Source organism: Aythya ferina (genome assembly GCF_964211825.1).
Source record: "Aythya ferina genome assembly, chromosome: 3".
Lineage (NCBI taxonomy): Eukaryota > Metazoa > Chordata > Aves > Anseriformes > Anatidae > Aythya > Aythya ferina.
The window spans coordinates 118,079,775-118,097,721 of record NC_140298.1 but is presented as its reverse complement, the minus strand read 5'-3'; the positions used below and the strand labels follow the sequence as shown (position 1 = coordinate 118,097,721).

Genomic DNA, 17,947 nt, shown 5'->3' with positions numbered 1-17,947 from the left:
CGGAGCGCGTCCCCGTGCCTGCTTTGCTGGGGGCTGGGAGCGGGATGGGGCACGCCACCGCGAGCTGAGACCCCAGGGCAGGAGCCTTGGCCACGGCCAGCCCAGCGGAACGGAGCCGGAGGATTTCCCACACGATGCTGGATTTCCTTGGTCTCGCTTTCTTTTTCTTTTTTCCCCTTTCCTCCCCAGCAGCTGCCTTCCTCTGCAGTTGCCCATTCACTTCTGCGCTGCCTGCCCCGTAGGAATTGTGCTCTTTATGGCCCTCACTGCCTTGGGGTAAAGGCTCGTCTCCATTAGGAGCATTGTGCTGGGTTTTATTTCCAGGAGAGGTTTCAGGGAACCCCAAATTTCATGTCCCAGAAGGGAGGAGGTGAACGCTCTGCCCCAGGAGCCCAAATTCCTGGGATTCCTCCCCAAAACACTGCTGGCTGCATGGACAGCACTAACAGCGGGGGGCACGGGAACTCGAGCGGCACCAACCTGGCTTTTGGAATTGGGATGTGTGTGAGGTGGGTGCTGCTGCTGTGCCGATGCCATAAATAAATCCCTACAGCCCTGTCGCGTTTCGGAGAGCATCGCTGGGCCTGCGCTAAGCGACGTGCAGGATTTATACCCCCAGCTCGCTGCCAGCGACGCACTGTGGAAGGCTTTGGGAAGAAAAATGGGGTTTTGGAGTTTTTTTTTGTTTGTTTTTTTTTTTTCTTGGTGGTGTTAGCGGGCTGACAGGCAAAGGGCGGCCGCACAGGGCAGAGGGGGCCCAGCACCTCAGGGCCCAGCACCTCATGCCCTGGTTCTTGCTTTAAACCCCATCACAACAGGACTCAAGCAGTGGAATTACGGTGCCATACAGCACCCGGGGGCCCTGGGCTTGCCCTAAACCCCTGGGCAAAGCAGGGTTTTAGCCCACAAAACAGCCACAAAACAGCTTCAGAGCAATAAAGAGGGGGCTGGGGAAGGGGACCAGGCAGTCACTGCTGCAGCACAGCACCCGCAGCCACTGGTGGCTGCATGTGCGGGGTCGCTGGACGGGCTCTGTAATTTGTAGGCTCGGGCTGGTGAATATTGAGAGCAGTCAGAGGGAAACGAGCAGTTATTAGGCAGGCAATTAATGAAAGCCCTGCGCAGCGCCCTGTGTTGTGCCTGCAAGGGAAGGATAATTGTCACCGAGCGTTTTAAGCCATGAAGTAATTTAATCTAGAAGGGAAAAAACACACACACACGCAAAAATGATCAAACCCAAACCCACCCCAGAGCAAGTGCCATCCATTTTGTGAGCGCCTTCCTGGAGGCCGGCCCTGCCCCCTGAGGGACACGTCCTAGAGCAGCGCTGTGGCAGAAACCGAATGTTTTGGCTTTGCTTTTTCCCTTTAAGAACTAAAAAAAAGGACACAAATGTGGTGTAAACCCAGTTCCTACTGCCTCTGGGACGATCTTCTTGCAGGCACCTCTCAGCAGGGGCCTGGCCCTCTCACCTTGCTGTGTTTAAGCTCTGCCCCTCCACCCACTTGGCTGCCAATGTGAGGATGGCAACAAAAATCAGACAAATTGAGGTGATTTTCACCGTGGTTGGGCTGGGAGCAGGGACCTGGGGCACTGCTTCTGCCCACGCAGCCCCCGTGACTGGGGGCAGCCTTGTTCCGTCCCGCTTTGTTACTGGGAACCCAGTGACAGCAGTGCCAGGGAGCACCAAGATGGATGCCGGGGCCTACACTTGAGTTACTGCTGCGATGGAGCCAGTGGTTGCTCAAGGTTTTATCACCTGAGCTTAGGCTGACCCTAAGGGTAGGCTGAGTTATGCCAACCTCAACCCTTTCACTCCCCCAGCTTCCACGGCCCGCAGCAGCCCGGCCCCACCTGGCTTGAGATGCAGACATCAGCCCCATGAGCTCAGGGCGAGGACAGGGCCAAGGGGGAGAAAAGATAGGGAATAATTTAATTTTTCATGCTAATCAAGGCAAAGAGACTCGAAATACGGCCCTTAGGCAGGATGTGGCCCTGGTCAGAGCCATGGTTTAGTTCCTCTGGGCCACAAGACTTGGTGGTGGGTCCCCAAAGTGGCATGGCCCATGTAGCAGGTCCTGTGGTGGTAATGGGATGGGTAAACAGGGACCTAATGACGGCCCCAGGGGCATTGACTGCACCTGGGCACGGTGTGGGAGAGCACAAACCTGGGCTGTAATGACTTGGTACAGCTGCTTTGATTCAGGCTGTAATTAATGGAACAAAATCAGAGCATCCTTCTTTCCTCCAGGAATACCCGGGCCGTAAAACCCAGCAGTGCGGAAGGTTGATTTTAACCTTTTCTCCCTGTTATTCCCCAGCCCGCTGACAGAGCCCTGGCTGGCAGGAGGGGAAGTACACTGAGAATTAATCCCTTGCCAGGGGCTGAGGTGCAGCCCTGCAGCAGACACCACTGCTTGGGCTTAATTAGTGAGAGCGGCTGGTGAAGCGCAGCGGGGATGTGGGACCCCATCACCCATGTTCACAGGGACTGGGGATGGCCACGGCACAGCGAACGTCGCACGGTGGTGGCCAGGAGGCTTCTTTCTTTCTGGCAGAGGCACCAAAACCCCTGCTGGTGCCTGCCCACCAAAACATGCGTCTCTGGTTCAAATGTGTCTGGCTTCCATCTTATTCCTCCCCCTCCACTCGCATCTCTCCTGGGCTGCCATGGTTACCTCTGCAGGACTGACCCAGCCAAAAGAAATGCTATTTATTTTCCTTCTTTCTGTGCAGAATGAACAAACACTTATTTTGCCAGTTTAATTAAGACTTTTCACTAAAAAAAATCCCCCCTTCCCCCTCGGTGTGTTTATTTTTCCAGCAGGCACAAGCTGTGTATAAGAAAGACGTGAATCAGTTTTCAGTTGCTGGACTGGAGCTGCGAAAAGTTTTCCTGCCCAAAATGACAAGAGGAAAAAGGTGAAAACCTGTATTTTTTATTTTATTAATTTGTTGATTTTACTTCCAGGAGGGGTGACAAGGCCTTTGGAAATCCACTGGCTGCCCGATGATGTGCTAGAAGTATCAGCATGACTGGTACAGGTAGGGGCCACGGCTTTTCACCCCAACGGAGAGGTTTTTGTGTGACAGCCCAATTGCATCAGTAGTGAACTGAGCTCAAAACTGTTTGTTTTTTTTTGCATTCCTAATTCTGCCAATAAGCACAGCAGCCCCCTCCCAGGTCCTGAATCACCCTCACACTGCTGTGCTTTTCATACAGCTTCTGCTGCAGCAGCTTTCGGCTCCGTCTCGAGGCAGCCTGCAGAGGAGGATGGCACGATTTCTGCTTTGCATAAGGGGAAAGCGAGGCACCAAGCCAGGAACAAGCCAGAACCATCCGTCAGAGGCAGGACCAGCCAGGAGCCCTCCACTTCTGTCAATTTAGGCAGAACGGAGAGGCTTCCATGAGGGGCTCCGAGCATTAGGGTTTGTTTGGCCCAATTAAGGCAGCTACTGTGGCTGACACAGGCTGCCTCACACTTCGTATTTAAATATTTCCTGAAGACCTTGAGAAGTAAAAAACCTCTCTGCTGAATCTGACTGTGTGTATAGTGAGGGGTGAGGCCACGGGGAAGCTTTTCTCCCCTCAAATCCTGTCAGTGAGCGCACGGCCCCGGTGCTGCAGGGCCTTGCTCTTTGCACTGTGGCAGGCCCCGAAGCAACCTCCTCGTGATAAAATGATCGTGACACTGACTGTGACTTCCACAGCAGCTCCTTCACGTTGATTTTCAAACCCTCAGCCACTTCAGCAAGCAGAAATCACCACCGTCATGTCTGCCCACTGGCACACCACCGGGCTGCCCGTGCTCCACAAAGGTGGATGCAATGAGCTTAATGCACAGGCTCGGGCCTGAGGCTCTGGGTTCTTAGGGTGACAACTTAAATCCCCTATAAATATAAATTTGAGCTGGTCTGGTTAATGAGGAGAAAGACTCCCGAGGACTCTCATACTACAAGGCCCATGCTTCCTCCTCCTTCTCCCTGGCCTACTCAGCTCAGCCGAGTTTCTCGCACGGCCTTTTTGTGTGTGGAGAAAAATCTTCCTTGAGATTTAATTACAAGGTGAAATATGCCTGATTCTTTTATTTCATTTTCGAGTGATGATAAAGAAGCTGAAGCACCGCAAACGTTGTAAACTCTTATTAGGATTAATGCTACTGCAACTGAGGTTTTTATCACCTTAATGACGCTATTTCTCTCACGCCCATGACACACACACAAAGCAGAGGTATGGATGCTGGAGTCTGTACACCCAACCACCCAGGAATCCCTAATGTGTAGGAAATATGGTGTGGAGATGGCAACAGCAAATAGCTTTTATTACAGACCTCTTCTTCCACTGCCTTAATCTCCCCAAAGCTATAAACTGAAGTTGTTATATCTTACAAATGTGTAGATGCACACATAGGCAGATGTGGAAGAGGCATGCGGATGCTTTTATAAACCACAGAATGTGCTTTCTCCTTGGCATTACTATGCTTTTTATTTTTAACACCAAATAAATACAACGCAATTCCATAAAAAAAAAAAAAAAAAAAAAAACAAAACACAGAACAGCAGTAAATCCGAGAAATCAGCTGCTTTTAAAAGCAATACTATTAACTACGTTTATGCCCCAAACACATGATTCTGAGAGTGAAAAACATCCCTAGGTCTGCGGTACAGATGGCTTTGTCTAAGCGACTATCAGAATTTCAGCCAAAATTTTGGAATGTGGGGGCTGACAGGACAGGTTTTTGGAAGGTAGATACAAGAGGCACTTAAATCTCAAAGGTTTTGCATGAGCACTGGGAGTTTAACTACTTCTGTACTTTTGAAAGCCTCCCTAGCTACCTTTGGGCCTCAAATTTGTGCTGCTTACCCTTATGTACCTAACAGAAGCATCTGAGACAGGAATGAAGTTGCCTCAGCTCCCCCAACAGCCAAGAGAGAAACAGGGCACAGAGGGAAAGCCAGGCATTTCCCTCGGATCGCAATCCCCTTGGAGGTACTTCTTCCACCAGCGATGGAGGCACCCAGGAGAAGCCAGTCTTTTTTGTGCCTTAGCAAAGAGCCTGAGCTCGGTGGACAAATCTGGTCCTAACAGAGGAGGCGAGCATCAGTGAACACCTGCAAAAGCACAGCGCTTTCCCCAGATCCCTCTGCTTTTGCAGGGAACAGCTCAGCTCTTGCCAGTTTGGAGCTATTGTACATGTCCAGCATAGTCCCCCCCTTTTTATTTATTTTATTATTATTATTTTTAACCTCTGCCTTCCCAACTTCCCCAGTCCTCTTTGTGCCACGTCCACTGAAAGACACAAGCAGAAAGAGTGTAAATGGAGGACAAACACGAAAGTGGATCTGGTGGTTGGGAAGAAACAGGGGGGAGAAAACTAACTCTCTCAATATCTGAAGTCATTTTTTCCATATTCTTGCAGAGTTTTCTCAGATAAAGGACTGGGGCATGCATTGCTGACTGATGGCGTCACACAGAAATGTCTGTGCCTGCACACAACTTCACCCTGACCTTGTAAACAAACACTATTTATTTCCTCTGCAATCCACATCTCCTTTAAAATTCCAACAAAAAATTTTACAGCACAGGAATCCCCCCCCAAAGTATTCCAAAACCGGTTAAAAATTAAATTAAAAAAATATATAGATATTAAAAAATACTCCCTTGCTTTTCCATGAAGGGAAAGGTGGTTTCTGGTCTCTCCGAATTAGGAAATTCTCTCTTTTTGGAGACACCCTCTGAAAAGCTCTATGTCCTTGGGCTAAAATTTCTGCAGGAATTTGAGAACCAGGTCACGCAGCTTCACCCTCAAAGGTTCGTCGTTGTCGCAGATGATGTGTGTGGAGTCCTCCTCGATCTGAATTAGGGTTTCTGCCTCCTGGAGGAGGACGATGTGGCCCTTGGCTGTGTCTTCCACCTTCACGTCACTGAAACCATGCTAGGCACAGCATTGGGGAGTAAAAAAGAGATGTTACAACAACTCAGGCAAACGGAGATGAAAGCTCGGGGCACAGGGAGGAGGAAAGGGGAAGAATATCTGCAAAACGCAGTGTGGCACTGCAGATATCCTACATCTCTGGGATCTGCAGAGGAAACGCTCACAGGATAAGCTCACTACAACCCTCATTATACAGAAGGATTAACTACAGCACGGGGAGGCTAAAGTCAATATTTTCCACTACGCCGGTTCATGGGCAGTCACATCACCTTCAAAATACTTTCAATACTTTTGAGATCTCCTCCCCACTGTTCAAATGTATTGGAAATCAGCTGATACACGTCACTCGGAGTGACCCTAAAAGCTCTGCCTCCGTGAAAAGCCAGCAGGAAATGAGTGAATGAAGCATCAGGACATGCCTCCACGGGGAAATATTCCCTCTGTGTTCAGTGCAGGGATCCACATTCCAGCATTTCTTTGACAGCCCACTAGCCTTTCTCCATTTTGAGCCACCCTAAAATGTTTTCCCTTCTCTCTGCTAGAAAAGCAGCCAATTTCTGAGACCTGCAGGAACCCACTTGAACCGAGCTTGCCACCGGAGACTTTTACCTTCTCGAGGGTCTGCACAAACTGGTCCACGGGAATGGAGCCACTCAGCAGCGGCTTCAAAGGCTTACAGTCTGGGACGTCCTCACTCACGCGCTTTCTCTTCTTGCTGGCAGGGGGTTGTGGAGGCTTTGGAGGGAGCTGGTGGATGAGAAGATGTACGGTAATGAGGTGAATCACACTAGATCATCATCATTTATTATATTTTCTAGGAATCGTGGCTTAAAGGAGTCAACGCCTTGAAAATCACAGTCTAGAAGATGCAACAGGTTGGGAAACGCAAATTCAGAGCAAGCAGCGACTTGGAGAAGGAGGAAAATGGGTAATTTCTCACTGGCCTTGGAAAAAAAATTAGCCTTTAGAACAAACTTGAATACAGACAGGCAGGACAGATGCTGCAGTGCCTGAAAAATCAATGGAGTGTGATGTGGGTATAATTTTGAGCTGCCTCAGAAAGCTCTCTGCCTTAACTCATGCCTGAGAATCTCCTCTGTTAGCAGGGAGAGGTGGGGTGAGCACGGCCAGCAGTAACTAACCCAGCACCGTGTGGGGTTAACTGCCCCCCTTCTGAAAGATCATTTCATGGAGCTGAAAAGCTGATTGCTTTACAAAGCACAGGGAGGAAATCACTGTGTCAAATAGGTTCCCGTGTCCTGTGCCAAGTTAATTACGCTGGGGAAGTATCAGCACTGGGTTTTCCCAGTGAACGAGCAACCCAGTTCTTGGGAAAAAGGCGCTGGAGAAAACTTCCCCCCAAATTTTGGCAAGGTCATCTGCCAGGGATGTGCCTGCACAACACACGCAGGGAATCCGCCCGAAGCAGCTTTGTGCAGTGCTCTGTGAGCTCCAGGTGACAGCCTGGGCTCCTCGCAGCTCCGTGCCTCTCCCACCGCTCAGCATCGTGTCTGAACCTGCTGCTGTGCTGTCCCTGGGTTTCCTTCGGCAGAAAAAGAAGGCTGTTTTTCATCGTGGGAGAGAAATGCTACCTGCTCGGGCTCCGGTTCCACCAACAGGCTCGCACTGAGTCACCTTACAAAAACAACCATTCTCCCTGGAGTTGATGAGTCTAGGTGCACGTAGGATGCTGCTTGGGCATGAATCACTCACGTGGCTCTGTGCTCATAGATTGGGTTTTCTAGAGCTTGCCTGCACGTTTTCTGTACCTTTGAGAGTTTCCAGGCTCAGCCCATGCTGACAGATACCCTGCTGGTTCACCTGAATCAGTATGAAGGCTCCAGCAGACTGTGCCTAGATCTAGGTTTAATTGGCATCAGGAATCAGAGCAGAGAAAGGAGCAAACAAGCAACACAGGAAGGAGAAAGCAGACTCAGCCCACTCACATTTTAATAGTTCGGTTTGTTTAGCATTGCCTAGTGTGCACCTAGGGAACTGACCTGGAAAAAGCAAGGCAGCTTGGCTGCTGTGCGCTGATATAAACCTTTAACCAACCTTTATGTCCTTCACTAATGACACTTTCCAAGTGTCATGGGCCCGGCCCAGCCCTACTGAGCTCCTGCACTTCCATGCATCGAAGGAGAAAGGTGCTGGGGCATCTGCTGCTCAGCAGGTCCACCAGACATCACCTCCCTCTGCAGAGCGTTAATGCCAGGAACTGCAGTGCCAGCCTAAAGCAGGTAGTAGGAAGAGAGGGATTTTCTCATCTAACATCATCTAGGATGCACAATCTGCTTCCTGGGGAACAGGGTGACTTCAGGAAGGCAGTCCCTTCACGGGTCTAATCTTTTGGGTCATCCTTCCCCTCTGACCCTCCACTCCAAGTCCCTGAGAGGCCGGCTGGTGCCGATCCTGACGTACAGGTTGTGGAAGACAGCAGCCTGATTTGTGGCCTCTCTTTGCGCATAATCTCGCTTCCCCTTTTATTTTAGCCAGGCACACGGCCAACGATAAAGAGTGGGGAGATTTATATGCATCCCACTCTCACTCCAAGTGCAATTCCTGCCTTGCACATGCCAGGACCAGGCAGCCGACAAGGACTCTGCTCTGGTGGAGAAGGAGTTGTCAGAGGGGTTGCCTCGTGAGAACAGCTGGGGTCCCAGATGGCAGGAAAGCCTGTGTAAGGATATTCTTCTCCCTTCCCCATTATACCGTACCTGCAGCACATGCTTGTTGTCTTTAGTATGCAGCACGGCAGAAACTGTTGCCAAGGAAATACCAGGCTTAATCTCCGAGGGCACGAGTGAATCTGCAAGCTGAAGCAAAAGAAGGATTGTGTTCAGCAAGCGATAATCTCAGAATTTGTATGAAGCCAGCTGGGATTTGAATTGGCAGCGTGGTATTTTTAAACATGGACTAATGAGCTGTAAACACAAGGCCGCTGGTACGATGACAGAGTGCTCCTCTTACCTGCTCAGCCCTCCTGGCTCTCACGGCTCCTGACTTTTCTGGGATCAGAGCACAGAGAGGTTGCAAGTCACCCAAAACAAGACAATTAAAGAGAAATCTCATCTAAAAAGATATTATCTACTTTATTAATAACTCAGATTAGTAAAATTCAATCTAACTGAGCATGATTTACTGTTTGTTACCTCCATGTACAAGGAAAATCAAAGCCAGTTTCCTTTCAGTTCCTTAGAGCATTCAGACTGCAGAACAGTTGGGGGAAGAGCTTGTCCTCAAAAACCCACTGGCTCCCTTGACTGGTGTGACATTTTTTCTGACAACACTGCACAGAAACCCTGCCACTTCTACACAATTCTCCTCTGAAATGAAATTTAGGCTTGGCTCCAGCTTTGAATTTCGGTGGCAGCCTCCCAAGATCTTCAGCACTGGCAGTCCACGTGGAGCGGGCAGCTGGGCAGCACCCCTCCCAGCCACGCTTCCAAGGGAATTCTGCAGAGAAGGGTGCTCGTGAACACAAAAATTGTTCCTTTTTTCCCCTCGGAGGGGGTTCTTCATGACAATACACTGGACACCAGGTGCCCTGGAGTCCTGCCCAGGACCCCAGCCAGGATCTAGCCCTAACCCATTGGAAGGATGGGTCTGGAAGGGACTTTAAAAGATCATCCAAGATCTAAAGATCATCTTCCACTGTAAGGGCCAGCAGCCCAAGCAGCCTCCCAGGATCACTCCCAGCCAAGCAAGCTCCTATTACCTGCTGCAGACCCAAAGTGTGCTCCGTCTGGGAGGAAACCTTGCAGGCATCTCATGAAATAAATACGGCGAAGATGGGTCATGTTTTACACCAGCAGATAGGAGAGCTTTTCACTTGCAAAGAGGTAGCACCTATAGGGACAGACCCTGCTGGTCTGTTCTTCCCTACAGTCGTCCCACCAGCTCCCCAACGTCCATCATCTCATGTAGGAAGAGCCTCTTGAGTAAGAGTACTCTTGCCTGCTGTAAATTACAATTATGTCGGTGATTACCGTGTTATTACAAAGCTCTAATCCTAGTGAACAGGGAAACAAGCCAACTTGACTTCAAAAAGCACTGACTGCTGGCCTGATCCTTTTGCCATCAAAGCATGGAAAAGGTTTTTCTGTTGGCTTCAGTGGCAGCAGTTCCGATTGCTTTCTCTCTGGGACTCTGCTCGAGATCTTTAACGCAGGTATTACAGCCTTTACAGCTTGGTTTTGAAGGCAAGGAGAATAAAAATACAATGATAATCATTGCTTCGGATTTCTCCCGGGAGCTAAAAATACTTGCAGCAGGGTGATATGCTGCATTTGGCAGTGGTCGAAGGCACTTTCCACTCCCACAGCCTTCCAGAGGAGGATTGATAGGAAATGGGCTGAAGAATACGTGGCAAAATGACAAACACTGCGAGGAGAAAAACCCTTAAAAACCAGAGAGATGCTCAGGATCAAAGTCCTCTTTCGTCCCTGAAGTACTTTGCTATTAACATTTATGCACATTTTAACCACGCCGCTGGTAAATAGCAATACTTTAATTATTAACAGTCAAAAAGGCAGTGAGATGGACATTTAATTTCATGTTCTCTAAGCTATTGCCTCATCTCACAGCCCTCTCCGTGCCGCAGCCGATCCTTTTATTACAGAAGTTCACTGACCCGAACCAAAAAGGTCATTTAATCACATCCAGTAATTCACCCACCAACACCGGGCAGCGCTGCCATCCTCCTTTCGACTGACCTCCTGCACACACAAATCACAGAGCTCTCCCAAAACGCTGGATTAAAGCAACCTTTTTCGGAGAGATAGCAAATCTTCTCTCTCTGCTCCAAGCGGTGCCAACTCCGCCGTTTCCTCTCGCCGAGCTGTTCCAAACTTTAATTCTCCTTGCAGCTAGGAAACCACGTCTTATTTCAAGGTTGAATTTGTCCAGCTTTCCGTTCGCTGGATCTCGGGACGCCTTTGCGAGATTGAAAAGCCCCCCACCATGCAGGAATAAGTGCTTCTTCCTTCCAGTCATCATCACGAGTCTCACGCCACATGCTGGCATCAGGAAAGTCACGAAAGCAGAGGTGCCTGGTGCTGAGCACTAACAGCACATTAATCAGTCCCCTGCATATGGATGAGTGCTTGGGCTGCCTTGAGACAAACCTCTGTGGCTGTGTACGTACATTGTGTGCTTCAGTGCTTAAATTCTCTCCCGTTAAGCAACGATTAAAAGAGGGACCGAGCAAAAAGCAAAAATCATTAACTCTCAGTCCTCTGAAACTGCAGGTGTTGGTCTCAGGTGCAACCGAGGGAAAGAGGAGTCAGCTGGGGAAGTTTTGTTCCATGATCAGAGCTGCCCACCTCCCTTCTTACAGGGTAAATACATTCCTACCGTACGCTGCAGCCGAAAACTTTCCTGTAGGATCGCGTTTTCCCCAACAAAATGAGATCTGACACATATTACGTGAGCCCAAAGACTGTTGCTAGCCTACCTACAGTTGTTTAAGCAGAAAAACAATGCACACAGGTCAGGTCACACTCTGAAGTCCCTACCAAGTCCTTCACTGAGGATAACTCTCCCCATACTTCAGGTCCTGTGCTGTATTCAGTCACCAGCCAAAAAAATCTCCTCTTGGCTACGAAGAGCTAACTGATGAGTGGCGATAGGATCTGAAACTCCTCCTGTCAAAAACAAATTAAGGCTGAACAGTTGGGTTAGATGAGCTGCATCTTCATCCTCCACGACTGCAGTGAGCGTAAAGGAGCAGGAACACACCAAAGGTTACCAGTAATTAAAATCCCTCCAAGACCTGAAATGCAATTACTTGTAGGATAAATTACAGCACGTGTATTTAGAAAGGGACAGAGTGGATTTTTTTACATCAGCATTTCAGCTCTGTTTTCCAGATTTGCAAATTGTCCGTAAATGCATATCATTAGAAATAGGACCCAGAGTCACAACTTTGGATCAAACCAGAGAAATTAAGGACATGAAATGGAGCTGTGGCACTGCTGGGCAGGACAGACAGATTGTGAACTCACCACCTTGCAAATCTTTCGAAAAATAAAAGGAATAATAAAGTTGTAATACAGTCTTTGGGGCTGGGATCAGTTTTGTTCAGTGCTTGTGCACTACCTAGTGCTCAGAAATCCTACTAAAGGGTCCATTAGAGAAGCTACTATGTAGTAGTAATATAGCAAATGGAAGGAAAATTAAAAGAAATCTTCAAAAATGATCACGTTCAACCAACATAACATCCTTCTCTGGTAAGACAACTGTCGAGGGAAGCACAGCAGCCACAGTTTGTGCTTCACTGGCAAGGCATCACATGGGAAATTACAAGCTGTGGATTTCTACAGCAGTCCTGAGGTAGGGAAAGTGCTGCTGAAAGGAAAGATGTCCCCAGACAACTACGGGGCTGTTGCTGCAATTCCTCAAGGGTCAGTCTTGAGCCTGTTCCCATCCAATTTTTATTATTGACCTTGGTACAGAAGAGAGAGTGTTCAGAAGGCCCCAGTGAAGTTTGTAGAAGCACCCTTAATGGAAAGAGAAGTCATGCCATCATAGAGGAAGAACCAGATGACCTCAGGAACTGGAGTCAGGAAAACAAGATGAAATTCAGCAGCATGAAATGCAAGGCCAGGGACTGGGCTAATATTGAGAATTTCTGCTGTGAGCTGCAGCTGCTGGAAATGATAGAGGTGAAGGGTCCACGTTTATTAGTCCATCCTGTGAGAAATGAGAGTCACAGATGTGACACAGCCATGAAGAAGCCAAATGCAACTCCGGAAAGTATCAGGTAGTTGTACCAGGAATGAACTACTGCTATTACATCGGGCCCAGCAAGATCTCATCTGAACTACTTGTAAATTATAGGTAATTTAAGTTCAAGTAAGGTATGCTGAAGGGTAAATTAGGGTAGGAGAAGCTGTTTTGTAAGAGGAAACTGAATTATCTTGGCTTCTTTAGCCTGGCGAAAAGAAAGCCAGAAGGGGAATTTGATTATTGCACATAAATACCACAGGGAAAACACCAAGAAGAGAGAAAATGTATTTATGCTAAAACATGATGTTAAGAGTAAGTATGTGCAGACCAGCCGTGAATACATGTGGGCTGGAAATTAGGATGTTTCTGGCCATCAGAGACTGTGGGGTTTTGAACAGCATTCTAGTAGGAACAGCAGGGGCAAAAGTCTTCACGATTTGAAGTCGGTGCCTTCCATTTTACAAGGAATGTTTTAAACACTGTTACTAACTATGGCTGGGTTCTGGCCATATAACCCATGAGGGCTCTTCCACTTCTAGGTGCAAATGATTGCTTACAGTCTTGGAGCTTGCCAGGTGTTAGGAGATTCCCATCTACATCGTAGCTCCTATAAAGGATCCAATTCTCATGTGACAGGAAAAGACCCTCTCTGAATTATCAGAGAAACACAAAGATTTCAAGACCTTCCTCTCTTCACAGGGAGTCACCGGTTCCTAGTGATTCTAAAAGTTTCAGTGAAGCTGTGATATTTTGTCTTCAGCAAAGTATGAACAGAGAACAACCTGCCTCATCCTCCATCCTCCACTCACCTTGCCTCTCACACACATCGAACCCCGTTTGATATCCATTACACACAAGGCAGCACTCTCACAGTTTATCTTTAATAGGAATGCTGTGCCCAAATACCCCACGTGCTTAAAATCTGTACAATACCCTTGCATTTACAAGCACTGAAGTCCTGTATAGTCAGATTTCTAAACAGAATTAAAAAACATTGTCTTTATCTTGTCATTTATTTTTATTCGGGTGACAACGTTATAGGAAAGGAAGACAATTTACCTCAGCTCCTACCTCCCTGCCTCTTCTTATCCCTTCGCTACTGAAATGCCAGCAGCTCTGCTGTCGAGTCACTGGAAACCAGACAGAGAAATGCACAAGAGATTATACTGTGGGCCAATGTATCACACAGCCTCAGCTTTGGCTTTACACCATCTGCTAAATCAGGCAGAGTCTGAGTGCAGCAAGTCTGCAAGGATCGGATCCTGCAGAAGAAACAAAAAGATGTGTGGTTATATATATCTGCACTGAAGGGAAAGGGTCTAGAGATTTAAATACGGACCAGGAAGCATATTAAACAAGAATGGAAGAGCTGTAGGATGGAAATTACTTGGGGGATCTTTCTAATAAGACTTAAAGGAACAAGGGCATTTCCAACAGAGAATAACAAATATCGTAGAACTAAGGGCATCTATAAAATCATTAGTGGGTTATCTGAATGATGCCTTGTTGGGATTTCAGCCTCAGATTTTACTGAAACCAAGTGTTTTGAATGGGATGCCAGGGCTGCTGAACAAACCCAAACTTCTCAGCCCTCTCAGTCCCTGTGGCTCTGCTACAATTCTCTCTGCAGCCCGTTTTAAAGTCTCATTAACTTCAGCAGCTGGCAGGTCATGCCATATAAATATCTAAATGTTTTGGTGTCATTGCTTGCTGTACATCAGCTTTACTCTTCCACTGAGCCAACATCTACTGGAGAAATAAAGTGGAGGCTGACGGGGTGTTCCTGGGTGTTTGGACAATGAAATAAATCCCTCCTTGGCCATGCACGTGGTCCAGGCAGCTGTTGTCCCTACCACTGCTTCTTGAATTTCTGCTCTATTATTTGAAAGTCCAGCTAATGGAGCAGAGATTCAGAGCAACGTGATGATTAGTGCCCCAAAAGCATGGAGATGAATCTGAAGGATGTGTCCTGAGCAACCAACGGGAAATAATTCTGGGTGGGATTATAAGAAGCAGTCACTAACCCTTGGCTTCTAGCCTCCAGCATGCCAAGGGACAGCCCTAAGGAGGTATTTAAGGAGTATAATGAAATAGATTTATGGCTGTTTAATGAAGCTCTTCCCCAGTATGCTGGGAGCAGGCAGGAAACAATTTTTGAGGAACTTACAAGAGGACAGCGGAAGCCGGAACCATCAGGAGCAGAAATTAGCCTCAAACCTGAATGAAAAATGACAGGTAGGGCAAGCGAAGATGCAAAATAGCTTCCAAGTAAAGGCAGGCAGCTTACGGATGTAAAAGATGAGTCATTTGAAAGACATAAAAAAGGCATCAATCAAAATATTCAAAATATAGTAACCAGGTCAGAACGCAATGTTGTTGAAGCATATCGGGGAAAAAAGAGGCAACTGCCTCTGCCTGACTAGAAAAGAGTTACCTTACAGCCAGCCGTCAAAAATGAGGAAGAAACAAACTCAGATATTCATGTGGGCTTGCAAAGCCAAGGTGGGAGTAGAAAAGCAAATCTGAGTTTCACTGATCTAAATAGAGCAATCTGTGGATGGGACTAAACAGAGAAAAGGTGCAGCTAAAAAAAAAGTGAAGGAAATGTGGGATAACATATTCAAAGCCCACAAAAGATGAGAAGAGGAGGAGAGGGAGGAGAATTCTCTGCAGAAGCAATGGGAGGCTGAAGGGCCAGGAGAGAAGAGGCAGGGAGTGAGGTGGGAGATGTTTTTATGGAGAAAAGAAGAGCTGATTGCACTGAGCAGTGATGATGTAAATCAGGGAGACCGCAGGCTATGGTACTTCTGTTTTTGTCTAAGGAAAGGTTGGTAAAAAGAGGGACAAGAGCAGTCTCAGTGCGATGTCAAAGGGTGAAGGCCAAATTCAGAGAGGGCCTATGCTGGAATGAGGCAGGGCCAGGCAATTTTACACACAGCGGATTCAGTGAGCTTGGAGCTGAACGGAGGAATGAAAGCAGAAGCAAGCAGGATGGTTATCTTAATTTTATGTTATGTGAGACAGCTGCATCTTTATACAAGCAGGAATAGTCAGGGGAAAAGGAAAAGAAGTTTAGAAGACTGGATAACGTGAAGTCACCAAAGTAAGTTTGAGGGTTCAAAGAAACTTTTTAGAAATCAAACTTTTTAGTCCCTGAAACATGGAATAAAGTTGGAGAGGCAAGATGGAAGCCATGTATTGCCTCTCTTTCTCTCAAAAAGGAATTGGCAAGATTCTGCGTGGAAAGAGAAGTCAAGACATGAAAAGGGAAGGCTGGAATGAAAGCTACATACTTATAATGGGCTGCCAAGTGGCTGGCTTCCTAATTCTTCTCTGCAATAGTTCCTCGTAATTTCACTTCATGTTGGGCTGTGCATTGCACAGTCACGCTCTCCTGTACTGGCCCATGTCCTGAAGAACTTGCAAATTGGGTATTTTAAAAACACAGCCCTCGGTGAAGTCGGTCTGCTGCTGAAGTCAAGTGATCCGCACCATTGTTCAGCTGTAATTAAACTGGAGGCACATTATTTGCTCAAACACCACTGTTTAATTTATCTGTTTGCTCCAGAAGGTGTTCTCCATTTTCCCATCGTTCTCCTGTGAATAGACAATGCCTAACCAATTTCCAGGAAGCAGCCTTTTTTTTTTTTTTAGTATTATTTTTTAAAGCAAAAGTCAAATGCTGAGAAGAACAAATTAGTTAAAGCGTAAAGGCTTTTGCAATACCTCCGAGAGCCATCTCAGCCTGGTGCCTTGGGACTGTTCAAACCTTTCTCCAAACAAAGGTTGCTCCGAGTGTAAATCTCATTAAGATACAACCGCCCTGCTTGATCTGACTTTGCTTTTCCGGGATTGAAATGTAGACAAGCTCCAGCAGCATCAGTGAATTTGCGTTAGTCTGACACGCCAGAACCTGAACCACTGATAGGGTTTTGGAAAGGGAATTTCACGCCACCACACTGACGGTCTGTAGTGACTAAAGCCACGCTGAGCCAACTGTTTGGGTTTTAAAAGCTCTAAGAACTGAGCCATGGGCTTGAACATGTAGCAAGGAGTGGATGCTAGGAGATCAGAACTTCACTGGTTGGTAATATGGTTTGGTTAATGTGTTTTTGACAAACAACAAATCTTCACAAGATATGCCAGGAGCTGTAAAATAACATTTCCAGTTGCCACTTGAGTTGTCACAACCCCAGAGCCGATGGCAGCTGATTTGAAACAAATGCCCAGAAATACCAAATACACAGAAAATCTGTATATTCAGGCACCACTAAAAAGACTTCCCGGATGAAACTACTGAAAAGAGGACATAAAGCAGCAAATACCAGGCATCAGGGAACCTCATCTATCATATTTGCAAACCTGTCTTGCACAACTCACCCAGCAGATAGGGAAATTACAGCCATCTTTTTGGTACCACTGGCATCAGCCTCTCAAAACCAACATCCTAATGACCCTCTGCACACAGGGACAGACAGACAGGGCTCTTCTGCTGGGAGCGAGAATGAGGGAAGCCTAGCACGTCACCTAAAATTTATTTGGGAGGCAAGAATGTATCATTGTGTTTATTTAGGGGTCAGCATCGAAGACAATACAGGCCCTGAAAACAGACAGTCCTCTCTCGTCCTTCCCCAATTTATTTGAAAAATCAAACAGTGATCCTTTAGGATTGTGGCTGGTTGCACTGAAGAGGAGAAATTATGTATTAATACTTCTCAGCAGTTATCAGCTATGCTGCTGAAACTGAGACCAAAGCCTGAAAGGGCAGGAGATGATGTACCATCCCTCCCATGCCTTATCACCACTCTGCAGGTCAAGCTGGAAGCAAAAACCAGCCTCAAACGGTGATGCGATGAACACCTGCTGAAAAAAGAGATTGTTCTGGGGAAACAGTCTGTGATCACTACAAATTTGGCATGACTATTCCTCTAACAAGTTCCCTTGGAAAGAATGATCAAGATCTCTTTTTTGAGGGTGATTTGCATATCTCTGTGCTGGGGAATGGCATCTTGTTAACAGCTCTGAACCACAGCCTTGCATACCACCACTAATGGTCTGACTTTCAATGAACCCCCTGAGGCAAGCAAACACTACCCCCCGGGCACCAAAGGGGAAGGACAACAGCTTTCCTGAGTCTCAGAGAGGATCTGAGGTATGTTTTTTAACCATTTTAATATGTTTTTTTTAACCATTTTAACCTTTTTAGGAGAGGTTGCATGCCATGAAGCTTGTTGCATCAAGTTGATAGGTGCAGCTTTGGAAACCAGGGAGAGCATCTGGGC

At 47.3% G+C, this 17,947-nt stretch overlaps 1 protein-coding gene across 3 annotated transcripts in view; it reads right to left on the bottom strand.

Moving 5' to 3' along the window:
• Positions 1 to 5,510: 5,510 nt before the first annotated feature.
• INTS9 (integrator complex subunit 9) overlaps positions 5,511 to 17,947 on the bottom strand; it is a 65,272-nt gene continuing 52,835 nt past the window's right edge. For 2 of the 3 annotated variants that reach the window (XM_084514268.1, XM_084514267.1), the window contains exons 15-17: positions 8,654 to 8,752; positions 6,546 to 6,683; positions 5,511 to 5,936 (exon numbers count right to left, since the gene is read on the bottom strand). In XM_084514268.1, the coding sequence (XP_084370394.1) occupies positions 5,760 to 5,936; positions 6,546 to 6,683; positions 8,654 to 8,752 (414 nt within the window). In that variant the 3' untranslated portion in view covers positions 5,511 to 5,759. Of the gene's footprint in view, positions 5,937 to 6,545; positions 6,684 to 8,653; positions 8,753 to 11,420; positions 11,582 to 17,947 lie in introns of those variants that run through there. The other variant, XM_084514269.1, reaches the window with a different exon arrangement.